The sequence below is a fragment of the Taurulus bubalis genome (assembly GCF_910589615.1).
Source record: "Taurulus bubalis genome assembly, chromosome: 19".
In the NCBI taxonomy this organism is placed as follows: Eukaryota; Metazoa; Chordata; class Actinopteri; order Perciformes; family Cottidae; genus Taurulus; species Taurulus bubalis.
Genome location: NC_136607.1, coordinates 10,436,786 through 10,449,948, shown reverse-complemented (window position 1 = coordinate 10,449,948; position 13,163 = coordinate 10,436,786). Strand labels below are relative to the sequence as shown.

The 13,163-nt window shown below is 42.1% G+C and overlaps 1 protein-coding gene across 1 annotated transcript in view; it reads left to right on the top strand.

The window, feature by feature from the left end:
• Positions 1 to 13,163, top strand: part of sardh (sarcosine dehydrogenase) — a gene marked incomplete at its 5' end in the record, with an annotated part of 33,475 nt that overhangs the window by 10,712 nt on the left and 9,600 nt on the right. The window contains 7 exons of the mRNA XM_079235573.1: positions 4,519 to 4,609; positions 4,860 to 5,001; positions 8,616 to 8,699; positions 8,971 to 9,084; positions 9,775 to 9,913; positions 11,883 to 11,996; positions 12,378 to 12,525. Of these exons, the coding sequence (XP_079091699.1) occupies positions 4,519 to 4,609; positions 4,860 to 5,001; positions 8,616 to 8,699; positions 8,971 to 9,084; positions 9,775 to 9,913; positions 11,883 to 11,996; positions 12,378 to 12,525 (832 nt within the window). The remainder of the gene's footprint in view (positions 1 to 4,518; positions 4,610 to 4,859; positions 5,002 to 8,615; positions 8,700 to 8,970; positions 9,085 to 9,774; positions 9,914 to 11,882; positions 11,997 to 12,377; positions 12,526 to 13,163) is intronic.

The following is a 13,163-nucleotide window of genomic DNA, read 5'->3' as shown; positions in this document are numbered from 1 at the left end:
GTAGAGTTTTCCCTTGAGGGAACCATGAAATGATAGAGCTGGGAATATAAGCAGGAAGAAAACGAGCAAGGAGAAATGGCCGAAGAGTGTTTTACCCATGCTTTGACCCAGCCTTCGTCAATCTCTGTGGACACTCACACACAAATGAATAATGCAGAACTGTATCCACACACACACACACACACACACATACACACACAAACAACAATCCAAGTCTCTCCATCACTTCACTCATAGATGTGCTTACCTTTGACATTAGACAGGCATAGCTGTGAGTGTCTTAGCCATCTGAAAACATAGAGAGGGGGCGTAAAGGGTAAAGCAATTGCCATCAGCTTCAACAGATGGCTGAGAGAAAGCTTTTTTTCTGCATAAGAGCAAAAGTTCACAGGGTCGAGCTCTAAAGTTGTTAAGACAAGAGGTTGGATCTCTAATGAGTGAGCATACAGTGGTTTCAACACTAACACTTAACACACACACACACACACACACACACACACACACACACACACACACACACACACACACCTTCTCTGTTGTTTTCTGCTTCAGAAGTAGTTTTTGTACGATGGATGCTAACTGCTGATTGATCCTTGTAGTTGTTGTTGAGCACATTCTCCCTTGCGCTCCTATTCCCCAACCACTTATCCACGAGAAACTCATTCTGTCCATCAGTCTGTTTGTAGGTTAGTTATCTGTTGCCAGGTTAACAAGGGCTCACACACTGCTGTCCCTGAGCTGTTGGTAGCTCACATACCTCGATACATATTGCCTCATACCGTATTGGTTGGACCTGTCTTGCTTATGGTTTTACGCTATGCTGTACAAATAAATAATGCCATGAAAACATCCTTTTTTTTAAAACCAATGCTGTATTTTATGCAAATACAAATGTAACAATCCTCTTTGAATGGAGGCGGATGAAATATTGCAACCCCTCGTCCTCTAGTTCGGATGCGTCATGCTGGTATCAAGCTCATTGAAATGGGCCCAGCGATATGTAGCACCTGGTAACAGTGACTTGGTTATTAAGGATTTTCCACCAGCCACGCACAGCAGGGATATTACAAACACCTTCACTTGCCTGACAAACGCACACTTGAACTCAGCATGCACACACCCAAACAAAACATCCTGGGTTTTATCAAAGCAGGAGCTCAGCAATGTATTTTCCTCATGCTGTCCTCTTTTCCCTTCTCTCTTTACATACGGCTCTTTTTCTTCCCTCTGCCACTTTGTCCCTCTGGCACGGGAAAAGTCCTCTGTCATTTTCACTCCATCACACAAAAACACATGCACACACACACATTAACTCACACAGCTTATTTGGCTCAGGGCAGGGCAAGAGAATTGGGATAATTCAGAGACCACAGATTCACATTAAAAATATCCATCACTGAGTGCTCGGTAACGTTTTGACCCTTCTGTAGTTTTGTTTTACTTGCTAGAGTTCATTCTGGTTTACAAGCAATCGGTAACTCTGCTTACTTTGAATTATATTTGTTACCAAGCAACTTTTGTCAAAACCATCATGATGAACTTTGAGGGCATTTATTCATTCTGATTATGGTTCTTTAATTGCTTTTAGCCTCTGCACCTCTTATCTATATCACCATGCTGCTGATAATCTTAATACTGAGCACCTTCATTGGTATTATGGTCGTATTTCTGTATATTTAACAAATGAGATACATTGTATAATTACTCTTTCGCAATTTTAGAGAATAAGAACATAAACATTCTGCATTGTTGGATTTAACTAGCTATCTCTGGCAAATGTCATCAAGCAGCGGGTAGGCTTTCAACAAATTCTATAAATCGGGGCCCAGGTTTTGATATATCTATCCCAGGAGCTACTCCGATTATATCTCAACTCATCGTTTAGAATGCTAAAGAGTACTTCCTTGACGCAGTGTTAAAACAAGGTAATTTTCACTGATTTCCACTGCAGAAGAATTAGCCTTGGGGCCAGCAGTGTTGTTAATGTTGGAGTGCAATTGATGTACGACTTTGAGTTATCACTGCTTTGACCGAGATGTCTTCGTCTTTCCCCCTGCAAAACAACATGCTTACAAGGCTACTAAGGTAGAGATGGATGAATACAATCATGCATGTTTTCTCCCTCTTTAAAGCATTTTTTGATTCACTCGCGGCATCACTGTAAATGTCAGAAGAAAGGGAGAGGGAAACTATCTAAAAATAATTTGAGAGCAACACAGCAGAGAGGACAGGGAGTGATAGATAATGACATACAGGAATAAATGTTTGCACACCATAAACGAACAGTAATGGAGCGAGATATCGATGGAGGGGAAGTGGAGGGGGAAGTGCAATGGCAGAGAGGAAGGATGATAAGATGAGTGGAAGCACGAGCATAAGGGTTCACACGCAGAAACTCGCTCACACATCAGTGTAGTTATCTCTGGTGACATTCATCAGTGCCACCTCACCTTGTTGGTTGTCTCAACATAGTGTTGGGAGAACTCCATCATCCCCCTACCACCCTCCTCCCTCTGTCTCTCTAACCCCGCTCCCATCCATCCACCCATTCCGCCATTCAAACATCCATCCAGGCTTGGCCCAGAGTGACAGTGTCTGCAGATGAGTGAAGCGATGACAGATAAAGGGAGAAGGCACGCTGTGAGAGATGGAGAAGGAGGGATGAAGGAGGGATGCAAGGACACACTGATCGTGCTGCTGCATATTGATGTTGTGTGCGTGTATACACGCACACAACATGCACACAATGCATGCAAATTACCAGCAACACATGACAGGGGGTTGCTAAAAGGGAGCAGCTCATTAACCCAGCAGTTTTGGGACCGGATGGATAAAATATTGAATTGCCAGTGTTGTTTGTTGGTCGGGATGAAAAACTAAAAACAAAGCTGCAGCCGCTAGGTTCAGCTGATGAGGTCAGATTGCTCAGGGGCAGCTGTAAGCAAGGGTCAAATGATGGAACAAAGGTCAAAACAATCCTCTGTAGTTCATGTGACATATAGAGGCTCCAAACTAATGAGACACGCTCACAGTCCTCCAGACAGGCAATCAGAGAGAGAGAGAGAGAGAGAGAGAGAGAGGGGGAGAGAGAGAGAATGGGAATAGGAGAAATGGAATGAAATAGGAGAGATGGAATGGAATGGGGGTGATTGAATGGGAGAGATGGAATGGGAGAAATGGAATATAATAGGAGAGATGGAATATAACAGGATTGATGGAATGGAATAGGATAGATGAATGGAAGAGATGGAATGGAATGGGAGATATGGAATGGAATAGGAGAAATGGAATGGAATTGGAGAGATGGAATGGGAGAGAGAGAAAGAGAGAATGGGAATAGGATAAATGGAATGGGAGAGATGGAATGAGAGAAATTGAATATAATAGGAGAGATGGAATATAATAGGATAGATGGAATGGAATGGGAGATATTGAATGGAATAGGAGAGAGAGAGAGAATGGAATGGAAGAGAGAGAGCGAGAGAGAATGGAAGAACCAGGTTTTTGTTCAGATTTTCCACTCATTTTTACAACGTGTACCTGTGCAGTAATCTGTGACCAACGCTTTTTGATTTTACAACGAACAGTCATTTTCATTAGTAGATAATTTGTCTGTAATTTGTCTCTTTTGTCTGAGATTTCATCGACTACATGATTATTCCAATACGGATTTATGAATAATGAAAATAATTGTTGTAGTTGCAGCCCGAAACCCAAATCCAAACTTCTTCAATTAAAAACTCAGATTCAAGAATAATAGATAGAATCAGCAAATATAGCCTTTTTGCTTAATTCAGTTGTACAGTACACTTTCTGGTGCTGCTTGGACACGTCTTCAGTGATGAACCCGGGGTCATAGGGTGTTTCGGATCTTTAATTAACAGACACCCTCACCCAGGTGACCCAGTTTGGGGTGATCAGCCCCTGCTCTACGGATTCCCCCTCTGGATCCACAGCCTTCGCAAGGCCTGGTCGGCACCCTTCAGGATGTTTTTGGTGGCTCTTCTGTCTTTTGTACTCCATGGAGTTTGAGACGGTCCTGAAGCGAATGGCCAGCAAAGCCCCGGCACCAAACCCCCCTCAATGCCTGGGCAGCAACTGACTATATGCTCCATGGTGCCCCTCTTCTGGAATAAGACGGTTCGCCAGAGCTCTGTCCAGGTGATCTTGCAAGGTTTCCGTATGCTCCCATCTGGTCCAGGTGGGAGCCTCAGCTCGTATCTCATTCTGATCCAACTCTAGCTTCTCCTTTCCGTTGGCTTTGCCATAGGATGCTTTGGGGAAAAAACTACCCATTCCTGCCCGTCACAGTGCCCACCAAGATGCTTTGCACAGCCGCACCTCCGCTCTGTCGACAGCTTCCTCTGTCTGTCACTTCCTTCTGGTCTTTACAATGATTCCTGCCGAGGCAACTTTAACCTCCCTGGCTCGAGTTGTTGTCTACTCGTTTCAGCATTAGTTAACATGGGAATTTTGAGATGCTTTTCATAACAGTTTCTGTGTGTGTGTCTTTGTCAGGCATGATGCTGGGAGGTGGTTGTGGTAGAGAGCTGGCTCACTGGATCATACATGGCCGCCCTGAAAAGGATATGTATGGCTACGACATCAGGTACATCAATGCACACTAAGACTACAAACATACAGAGGTGAAACTTAACAGTATTTGAGCAGTGATGGTGATCACAGAAGGTTTCATAGGTATGGCACCGCTCTGTTAAGCACAACATGGTTTCTGTTGAGTTTCTGTTTGGCTTTTTATTAAAAGACAGCAGGAATCCGAATAATTATGTTTTTAATGAAGTCTGAATTGATTGTGACTTTTATTGAGCGTTCATCTTTTCCTCTCCCTCCTGTCTCAGGCGTTTCCATAACTCGCTGACGGCCAACACAAGCTGGATCAGAGAGAGGAGCCATGAGTCGTATGCGAAAAACTACTCTGTGGTGTTCCCCTTTGATGAGCCGCTGGCCAGCCGAAACATGAGAAAGGATCCTTTTCATCAGGTAGAGTTCAAGGAAACAACCCTGATGTGCGTCTTTCTTGTTTGTTCGTCGCACTCCTTTACACTGCAGTTTGATGAGTCACCATAGGTTTAATAGACACTTTTTCCCTCCTCTTAAATCTACCAACTATTACTTTAGAAATGATAGAAAATAGCAATGAAAAGAACTATGAATATATTTTTAAACATGTTATACTAGGATTAGACAATACACACAATAACTCCACAAAGGCTCTTCTCTTGTTATTTTGTCTGTCTCTGTTATATTGAATGAAGGTTGTTCCTGTATTTTTTTCCTGAATCCTAAATTTAATAAACACAGTGTTTGTGTTTATATTAAAGAAGTAAAGTCTGATTAGTCAAAGGAAAACAAAAACCTCCTATCCTGTCGCCTCTCCCTGCGATGTTATGAAACCATATTCATATGTATTTGTCCTCGATCTGATAAACATTAAGCATAACCTGGGCTCTGTTGAAGCACTCTTCTACTGAAAATGTGTAGGCAGCGTTGTGTATCTCAGGATTTAGACAGACAGACACCTTTTGGCTTGAGCAAAGCTGGGGGCCAACTTTCTGGCCCCATATCGACGAGGTTTCCTAGCGTAGACGAAACCAGTTCACCTCTTAAAGTCACAGGATCGTCTTTGCTGCCATACAACCTGACCAGTCATCTTTGATCACTCCCTATATTTTTAGAGGTTGTATGACTCACTTCTTCTCTTGTTTTTCTCCTTAAGCCTTTCATTCCACTCCTTCTTCAGTTCCCCCCCATGCATCCACCCACGGCCTTCACTCATATGTCTCTCATCTTCTCTCTTTTTGACATCCTTCCCAACACAATTTCCTCTCCTATTCATACTTAATGTCTGTTTCTCCATCTCTCTCTTCTTGCGGTTGTCACTGTCTTTGTTCTCGTTCCAATCTGAATTTTGTCTGAGAACGAAAAAGAGGTGTCGCTGTTTCTTCTTAACCTTTGGAACTGCAGCATCTGATTGGACAATTGAGACAGCAAACATCAACATATAAACGATGTAGCTGGATCCCCAGGTTGTGCAGGCTTCAACGTCTAAGTGTGCATGAATGTGCGCAGTAGGTAATTGAATTGAGTTCACTTCAGTGGTTAATGCTAAAAATCTAATTTACATTGCAAATGGAGATCATTGATAATGTTTGCCAAGCTAGTCCTGAAGTACTGGTGATGCAAGTGTTTGCAAAGATATCATCTGTCAGTACTCTCAGTATGTTTACAGACTGTCTCCCCTTCTCTCTCCCCTTACGTCTTCTCTGCTCAAATCGGGAGGCAAATAGCTGATTCAGGCTCAGGCACACTGGAGTTAGTGTAACTTATCCCCAGCAGCTACATTTATTAATGCGTTCCTTGCCAACTTGACTATAAATGATACACTTAGCTTTGGTAGCTTGGTCTCGGATGTCTTTCAGTTTCTTTCCTTCGCCCGACACAAACTGTTAATGGGCCTCGCCACTATATTTTATGCATTAATGACCCACTTCGCCTCGCTTTCCTGTTCCAGACTTCATTTACCTTTAACTGTTGCAATTTCTACACCCGCTCACGCGTGCAGGCATTCTTTCAGAACAGATTACTGTCACACAGATTGCATTAGCAATGTTGTCAATGTATTTTGTAGATCATGCCTACTGCTTACTTACAGCTTGTTTTATTTAGCTTCCCTGACAACTTTCATGCATAATTAACCAGATTCCCCAAAGGGCTTTTTTAAGATGTTGTACAGAATGAGCAAAGACATGAAGGGATGGTAACTTTTTTAAATGTTTTTTCAGTTAGAAGCTTGTGTCTCCATAATGAATGCTTAAATTAAGAAGAACAAAGTCCAGTTGTGTTTTGGATTCATTACTATGTGATTTATTATTGTAAATAGAAACAACACAAATATAAAAAACAAACTTTCCTTATAGCATAATGCAAATATTGCTTCAAGCTCTTTAGGCCTCCGAGGGTTTATAAAGAGAGCTCCACCTCTTTGAAGAGCAAGACGCTCGTGACGTATGATGAACGTCAAAGCACCGGAACATTTCTTTCTAAAGACCACACACCGGCTGAGTGCCGTAAATGCCACTATCTGCAATAACTCTCAAGAAGAGCAGTTTTATCACATTCGCCCTGCTGATAAGCAAATCCTGGTACCCTTTAGACTGCTTGTAATTTGATGGCAAAAAAAGCAATCCTTTATCTAATGTAAAACTTATGACACTTCAAAGGCTCAAAAGATTGGTTCAGCATGCGGCCGTGACACATTTTCTGTCTGGTTGTACAATACTGTACCATTAAGACTAAAATCCTTACTATTACAGGAGAGCTTCCTCTAGCCAGCATAAAAACACTTTAATTTGCATAACGGCTGCAGGATCAGGTATTAGTATGTTATCTTCAGTATAATTATGGCAACAGATTTGCACTGAAAGGACGGACACACATAACTGCATTCAGGTAGACAGACAGTAGCTCGAAGGAGACCACAGTGCCTGTGAGGCTGGGTTGGTCCGATCCTCGGCTGCAAGCCCATTCGACCCCTGCTAATCACTCATTGAGGGCCATCACCTAGCAACTAGCCTTCCTACTGTTGGAGAGCCTCAGATAAATGTAGGCAGTTGGCAGATCAAAGAAGGGAAAAAACACTGAAAAGGTGTAATTATTTTCTAAATGAGATTTTGTTCACCATACTGGCTCTTGTTCCTAATCAAATTGCTACGTATTATGACTAAGAGGTAGTTAAGGTCTGTGACTAGCTGTCATTGTGCAAGTAATGAGACTGTCTGCTTTTAGGAGGCAATACAACATTATTTCAGAGTACAAACAGGCCGTCGCTGACACTGCTGCTCACACGTTTCCTCCACCTCGGTAGCACGGGTGGTAAATATAGCTCGGTGTGGGAAGTTCTGGCAAGAGACAGCTAGCTGCCTGCTAGGAGGAGAGCATAGCAGCACATACCTACTAACTGTGGGCGACTGTCGGTTTTAATAAGGACGATGGCGAGTGCTGAAATATCTGATTTCAACACCAGTCAAGAAATACAAAATTAACAAGTGTACTATATTTGCAATAGTTTTTTCGAAAATAGCATTTGACCATCACTTCTCAATGTGCTGTCCATCATGTTGTATGGTACGCGGTTAGCTTTCTCTAAGGAAGAAAGGTGTTTGCTTATAGTGATGAAACTGCGAAGATGTATTATCTGCTTGATGTGAAAATACGCAACTCTTTGTGAGCAAGTTTCCCCAGTACAACTTTATAGGCTCATAATATGTCCGTGTTGTAGTTAGAGCCGGTTCTGCTGTTAGTACTGCCTTAAAACAGCAGTTAGAATGAGCAAGACTCCGCCGCTGTCATTGCTCTGCCAATTGATGTGAGCAATTCTGTAGATGTGAAGAGTGAAATTGCTGACTATTCGATTAAATGCATGACTGTGCAATTCTGTGAATATATGGTTTTCATTTTTTTTTTTAAACATCCCAATTTCCCAACTTTGGCCTATGCTTTCAACGATTTCGAAGGTAATCGCTAAATAGTAAACATTCTGCGCTGTGTGCTTTCTGGTTTAACCTCTGTGTCTGTGTGTGCCGTGTGGGTCCTAGGTGCTGACGGAGCAGGGCTGTGTGTTCCAGGAGAGACACGGCTGGGAAAGACCGGGCTGGTTCAACAAAGACGGGCCCGCTCCTGTGAGACTCTACAAACATACACTGTACACAAGCATGTGCACGCTAATGATTTATTTACAACCACATATTGACAATAGGCACTTGGATAGACGTAAACAGTTGAGATGCAAATTTTTCCACTAGGCTCGCTGGAGAGGGACTGTTAGAAAAGACTGACAATAATGGACGACACTGACACAGTATCCGGCCCAATGTTTTGTCCTTATCTGCACATGGAGACAATGATGATTACTACGCCTCTAACTATTTGTTTGTCTTTGTTATTGCACAGCTTGAAGACTATGATTACTACGGGGCTTATGACATTAAGAAGAATGAGAACTACAACTACAACAAATTGCTGGGAAAAGAGTACACCTTTGGCTTCCCTCCACATCATGACGTGGTAAGATACCAAGCGTAAATGTGTGTGTGTGTTCATGTGTGTTACTTGGTAGAACAATGTAATTTAATCAAATTCAGCTTCCTGTTTTGTCAAAGCCTATGTGCCCAAAAAAACCTCCGGGTTGCCAGATGAGTGTGAACACTCTCTGAAGGCTCCCGTGAGGAAAGGGAACACATGTCCTCATGGGAAATAACAATCATGGACAACCGGCAGTGATGAGGGAACTGTTAGTGAAGTTTATGGTGCATAATGTGCACGCCAAACTAACTCTGCAGCTCAGAAGGCAGATCACACGGGGAGAATTACCAACCTTGATATCAGAATCTCTCTTTTAGTTTTCCCTTTAATGTTACAGTGATAAATGTCTGCTTTAAGGATCTGGATCCAAATATTTTAGAAATGTAATGTTTGGCAACAAGAGGGAGACTCATTTATCTTCGGCACGCCTGGAGGGAATTTCTACAAATTTGGCACAAACATCTACTTGGACTCAAGAATGAACTGATTAGATTTTGGTGGTCAACGGTCATTGTCACCCCACAAAACACGTGTTTGGCCAAGTATTCATATGATAATTATGGCAATTTCACACCAATGTCTAATAGGGTGAAATGATGAGTGACAACATTTTGGACAGTCGTGGATATAAACTGCAACTTAAAGGCTTAAATTCTTTTTGTTTTATTGCAGATTAAGAGTGAGTGCCTCTCGTGTAGACATGGTGTGGCAGTGTTTGACATGTCCTACTTTGGAAAGTTCTATCTCACTGGACCAGATGCGAAGAAGGCGGCTGATTGGCTGTTCACCGCTGATGTCAACAAGAAGCCAGGTCAGTCTACTGCAGCGAGAGAACACACACACACACACACACACACACACACACACACACACACACACACACACACACACACACACACACACACACAAATGCACAAACAGATGGGAGAGAAGATTGACAGAATGAAGAGGGCAGATGCATGGATAGGGAGACTAATCAAGATGCCAACACAGGAGCAAAACAGGCCACTCTTCCACAAAATCTCAAATACCACTAATAGCAAATACCAGTTTATAGTCTCTAAAAAGATTTTACTGAGACCTTTTCAAATGCTTATAACAGGTGATTCCAAACTTTTGACTTTCATTGTATTTCCAAAATAAACAATAACATCATTATCATCTAATAACATTTATATGTGTCAAGATGTCCTTGTTACAAGGAAAATTAAAACATGAATATGAATAGACGTGCATGTATAATTTAAAGGTATTACATAAACAACTTAAGTATAATTTAGGTGCCATAGGTTAAGAAAACACTAGAGGGAAAGAAGAGTCATTTAAAAGCATGTTGACTGCTGTGCTGATAACCGTTTGTATACATATACAAAGTAGAAAGTCACAAATAGTTTTTATATAGAGCCATATGTACAGATAGGTCCGAGGGGGAATCAGAAAATAAAATAAACCTAATCTAGGATTATACGTGTCAGAGGCACATACAGACAAATATATACTAAATCCAGGAATTGTAAAGTCCCGACAAGGGACTACAGGGGAATACTAGGACATTCAGGATATATGCAACACTAAATTGCTGGAATAACCCTTTACAATGGAAACAGACAACTTTTTTCCAGAGCCTAGCCACTACCAACACCTCGGGACACACTTTGCTACTTGGTTTCGCAGTCCACCATTCCTGCTACTGGGGACAATAATTGCAAGAAACTTACATTGATTCTCTTTGGGAACCCGGGATAGCTATCGATAGCTAGCAGGGGAAGTGCTATCCTCTTCCTGTTTTTGTTGAGTAAAGGTTGACGCACTTCCTTTGTGCTAGCCTTCGTTTCCCCAGGAGATCACCTGATGGCAGACCGAATTGCATACTGAAAATTAGGCTCATGTGAGGGAACCAATACGCTGATAGTGTCGTTATTCGATGGCCATTATATTGTGCATTCAACATTTACATCATAAGGATACATGTATCTATTGATACTTGAAGCTTTCACAGCTGCTGTTTATTTTCTGCAGCCTATGTCTTTCCATTTTTGTGCTAACATCTACTTACTCGTTATTATCCTCCACTAAGTACGACAACCAGATCTCACCCCGCCTACGAAGGTAGTTGCTCAAAAGCTTTTTCGACACATGGTGTGACCTCGATTTTTGGTCCCTTTGTCCTTCACTCTCTCCTTTGTGCATCCAGTTCTCACTCGCAGCACTTACAGCCGTCACACTCGCCCCGAGAGCATTTATTGTCTCAGCAGGCCGACCTATGCTTCGCTTACACATTTACACACAGTTTTCTTTAACACTAGTGACAGAATGAAACCGTAACACTCATTTATTAAAATGAGAGGTGACTGGGGAAAGGCCACGTTTTAGCATGTCACTTTGAGCATGTCACTCAGCAACTTTGGCCAACGGATTACGGGAATGTTAGTGTTTTTTTCCGTCTCCTGTAATTAGATGCATACTTCATTCACTGGGGAATTATTTTGATGATATTCTCATAATGACTATGTTTTGTTCAGTGATGTTCTCAGCTTTGACGGTATTCGTATTTCAGTCGTAACTATTTTACAAATATGTCTGAGGCAGAGATTTGTAATAGTTGACCCTTAAAAGCAAGTTGTGAAAGACAAAGAATCAGTTACAAATCGAAGATTGACCTCAAATTTGGGTTCTTTTTTTTATTGTGAAATTTCCTTTGGCATTGTTTCAAGAGACTGCAGACTTTAGTTTGGCCTCTAAAGTCCGCGACACAAGTTAATTGTCTGTGTGTGTTTCAGGCTCCACTGTGTATACCTGCATGCTGAATACGAGAGGAGGGACGGAGGCTGACCTGACGGTGAGCAGACTGGAGCCTGGTGCTGCCAACCTGCCGCTGGCACCGCAGTCCAACGGTGAGAAAGAGAGTATTGTTTTCATATCTGTCTGCTATACTGATCAATTTCTCTCTCTTTTATTCAATTATTCTCTCTTTCATTCCATCAAGGTCATGTTTTTTGTCATTTTAATTGTTTATCTGTCTGTCATATCTTGTTTTTTTTGTATACTGTTCTTTTTATTGTCCTGTCTCCCAGTATCTATCAATACTTTATGTCTGTAGTATTCACTATTATATCCTCCTACCCATCATTCTATCTTCTCTTGTATTTTGATGTCGCTATCACTTTATGTGCTGTTTTATCTGTCAGTATTTGTCTGTTGTTTCATTTTCAATGTTTCCGGCACACTCCTCTGTATTCACTGCTTATTGCTTTCGTTTCCCGCCCTTGCTTCAGGTGATGCGTACTACCTGGCCATTGGAGGTGGTGTAGCGGAACACAACTGGAACCACATCAGAACAACTCTTCAGGACCAAGGCTTCCACTGCCAGCTGACAGACCACTCTGAGGACATGGGGATGATCAGCATCCAGGGACCCAAGAGGTGGGGAAAGAAAAGGAGGAGGAAGGGAGGAAAGAGGGATACGAATGAGAGGAGACATTGTCGTGATTTAGAAATCCAGATGAGAAAAAAGGCAAAAGGAGAGAGAGTGAGGGCAAAGAACAGTGGAGAGGAAAAGAGAGGGGAAAAAGAAGGTAGTGGGTTATGATTCACATCCTGAAGACAAGAGGTGGGGAAACTGAAAAGACAATAAGAGGAGAGCGGGTGAAGTGCCTTTTCTGAAGACTTAGCCAAGGGCATAAGAGGTAAAAGAATACAGGGATGGAGGTTGATTGAAAACAGGAGACAGTAGCAGAACAATTTGAGGGTAATTCTGCAGTTTAATGCAGCTGGTGGCTGCAAACCTGCTGTGAACCCTGCAAAGTAAATTAAAATCTATTTTTCAACTCAGTGAGTGACGATGATGAAGATTTATCTGAGCAGTTGCGCTCTCCGTCTCACAAACAGTTTACACCCTGGGTTAGGTCTCGGGCATGACCTGTTACTATCTAATGTTGTGTATGGATGGCAATGTCTGCCAGTCGGTTGTCCAACACTTGGGTTAGCCGTGACATTTGTACATATATACTGTAATCATGGTCCGCAGAGGATGAATTGTAACAACTTCATTGTTTAACTTC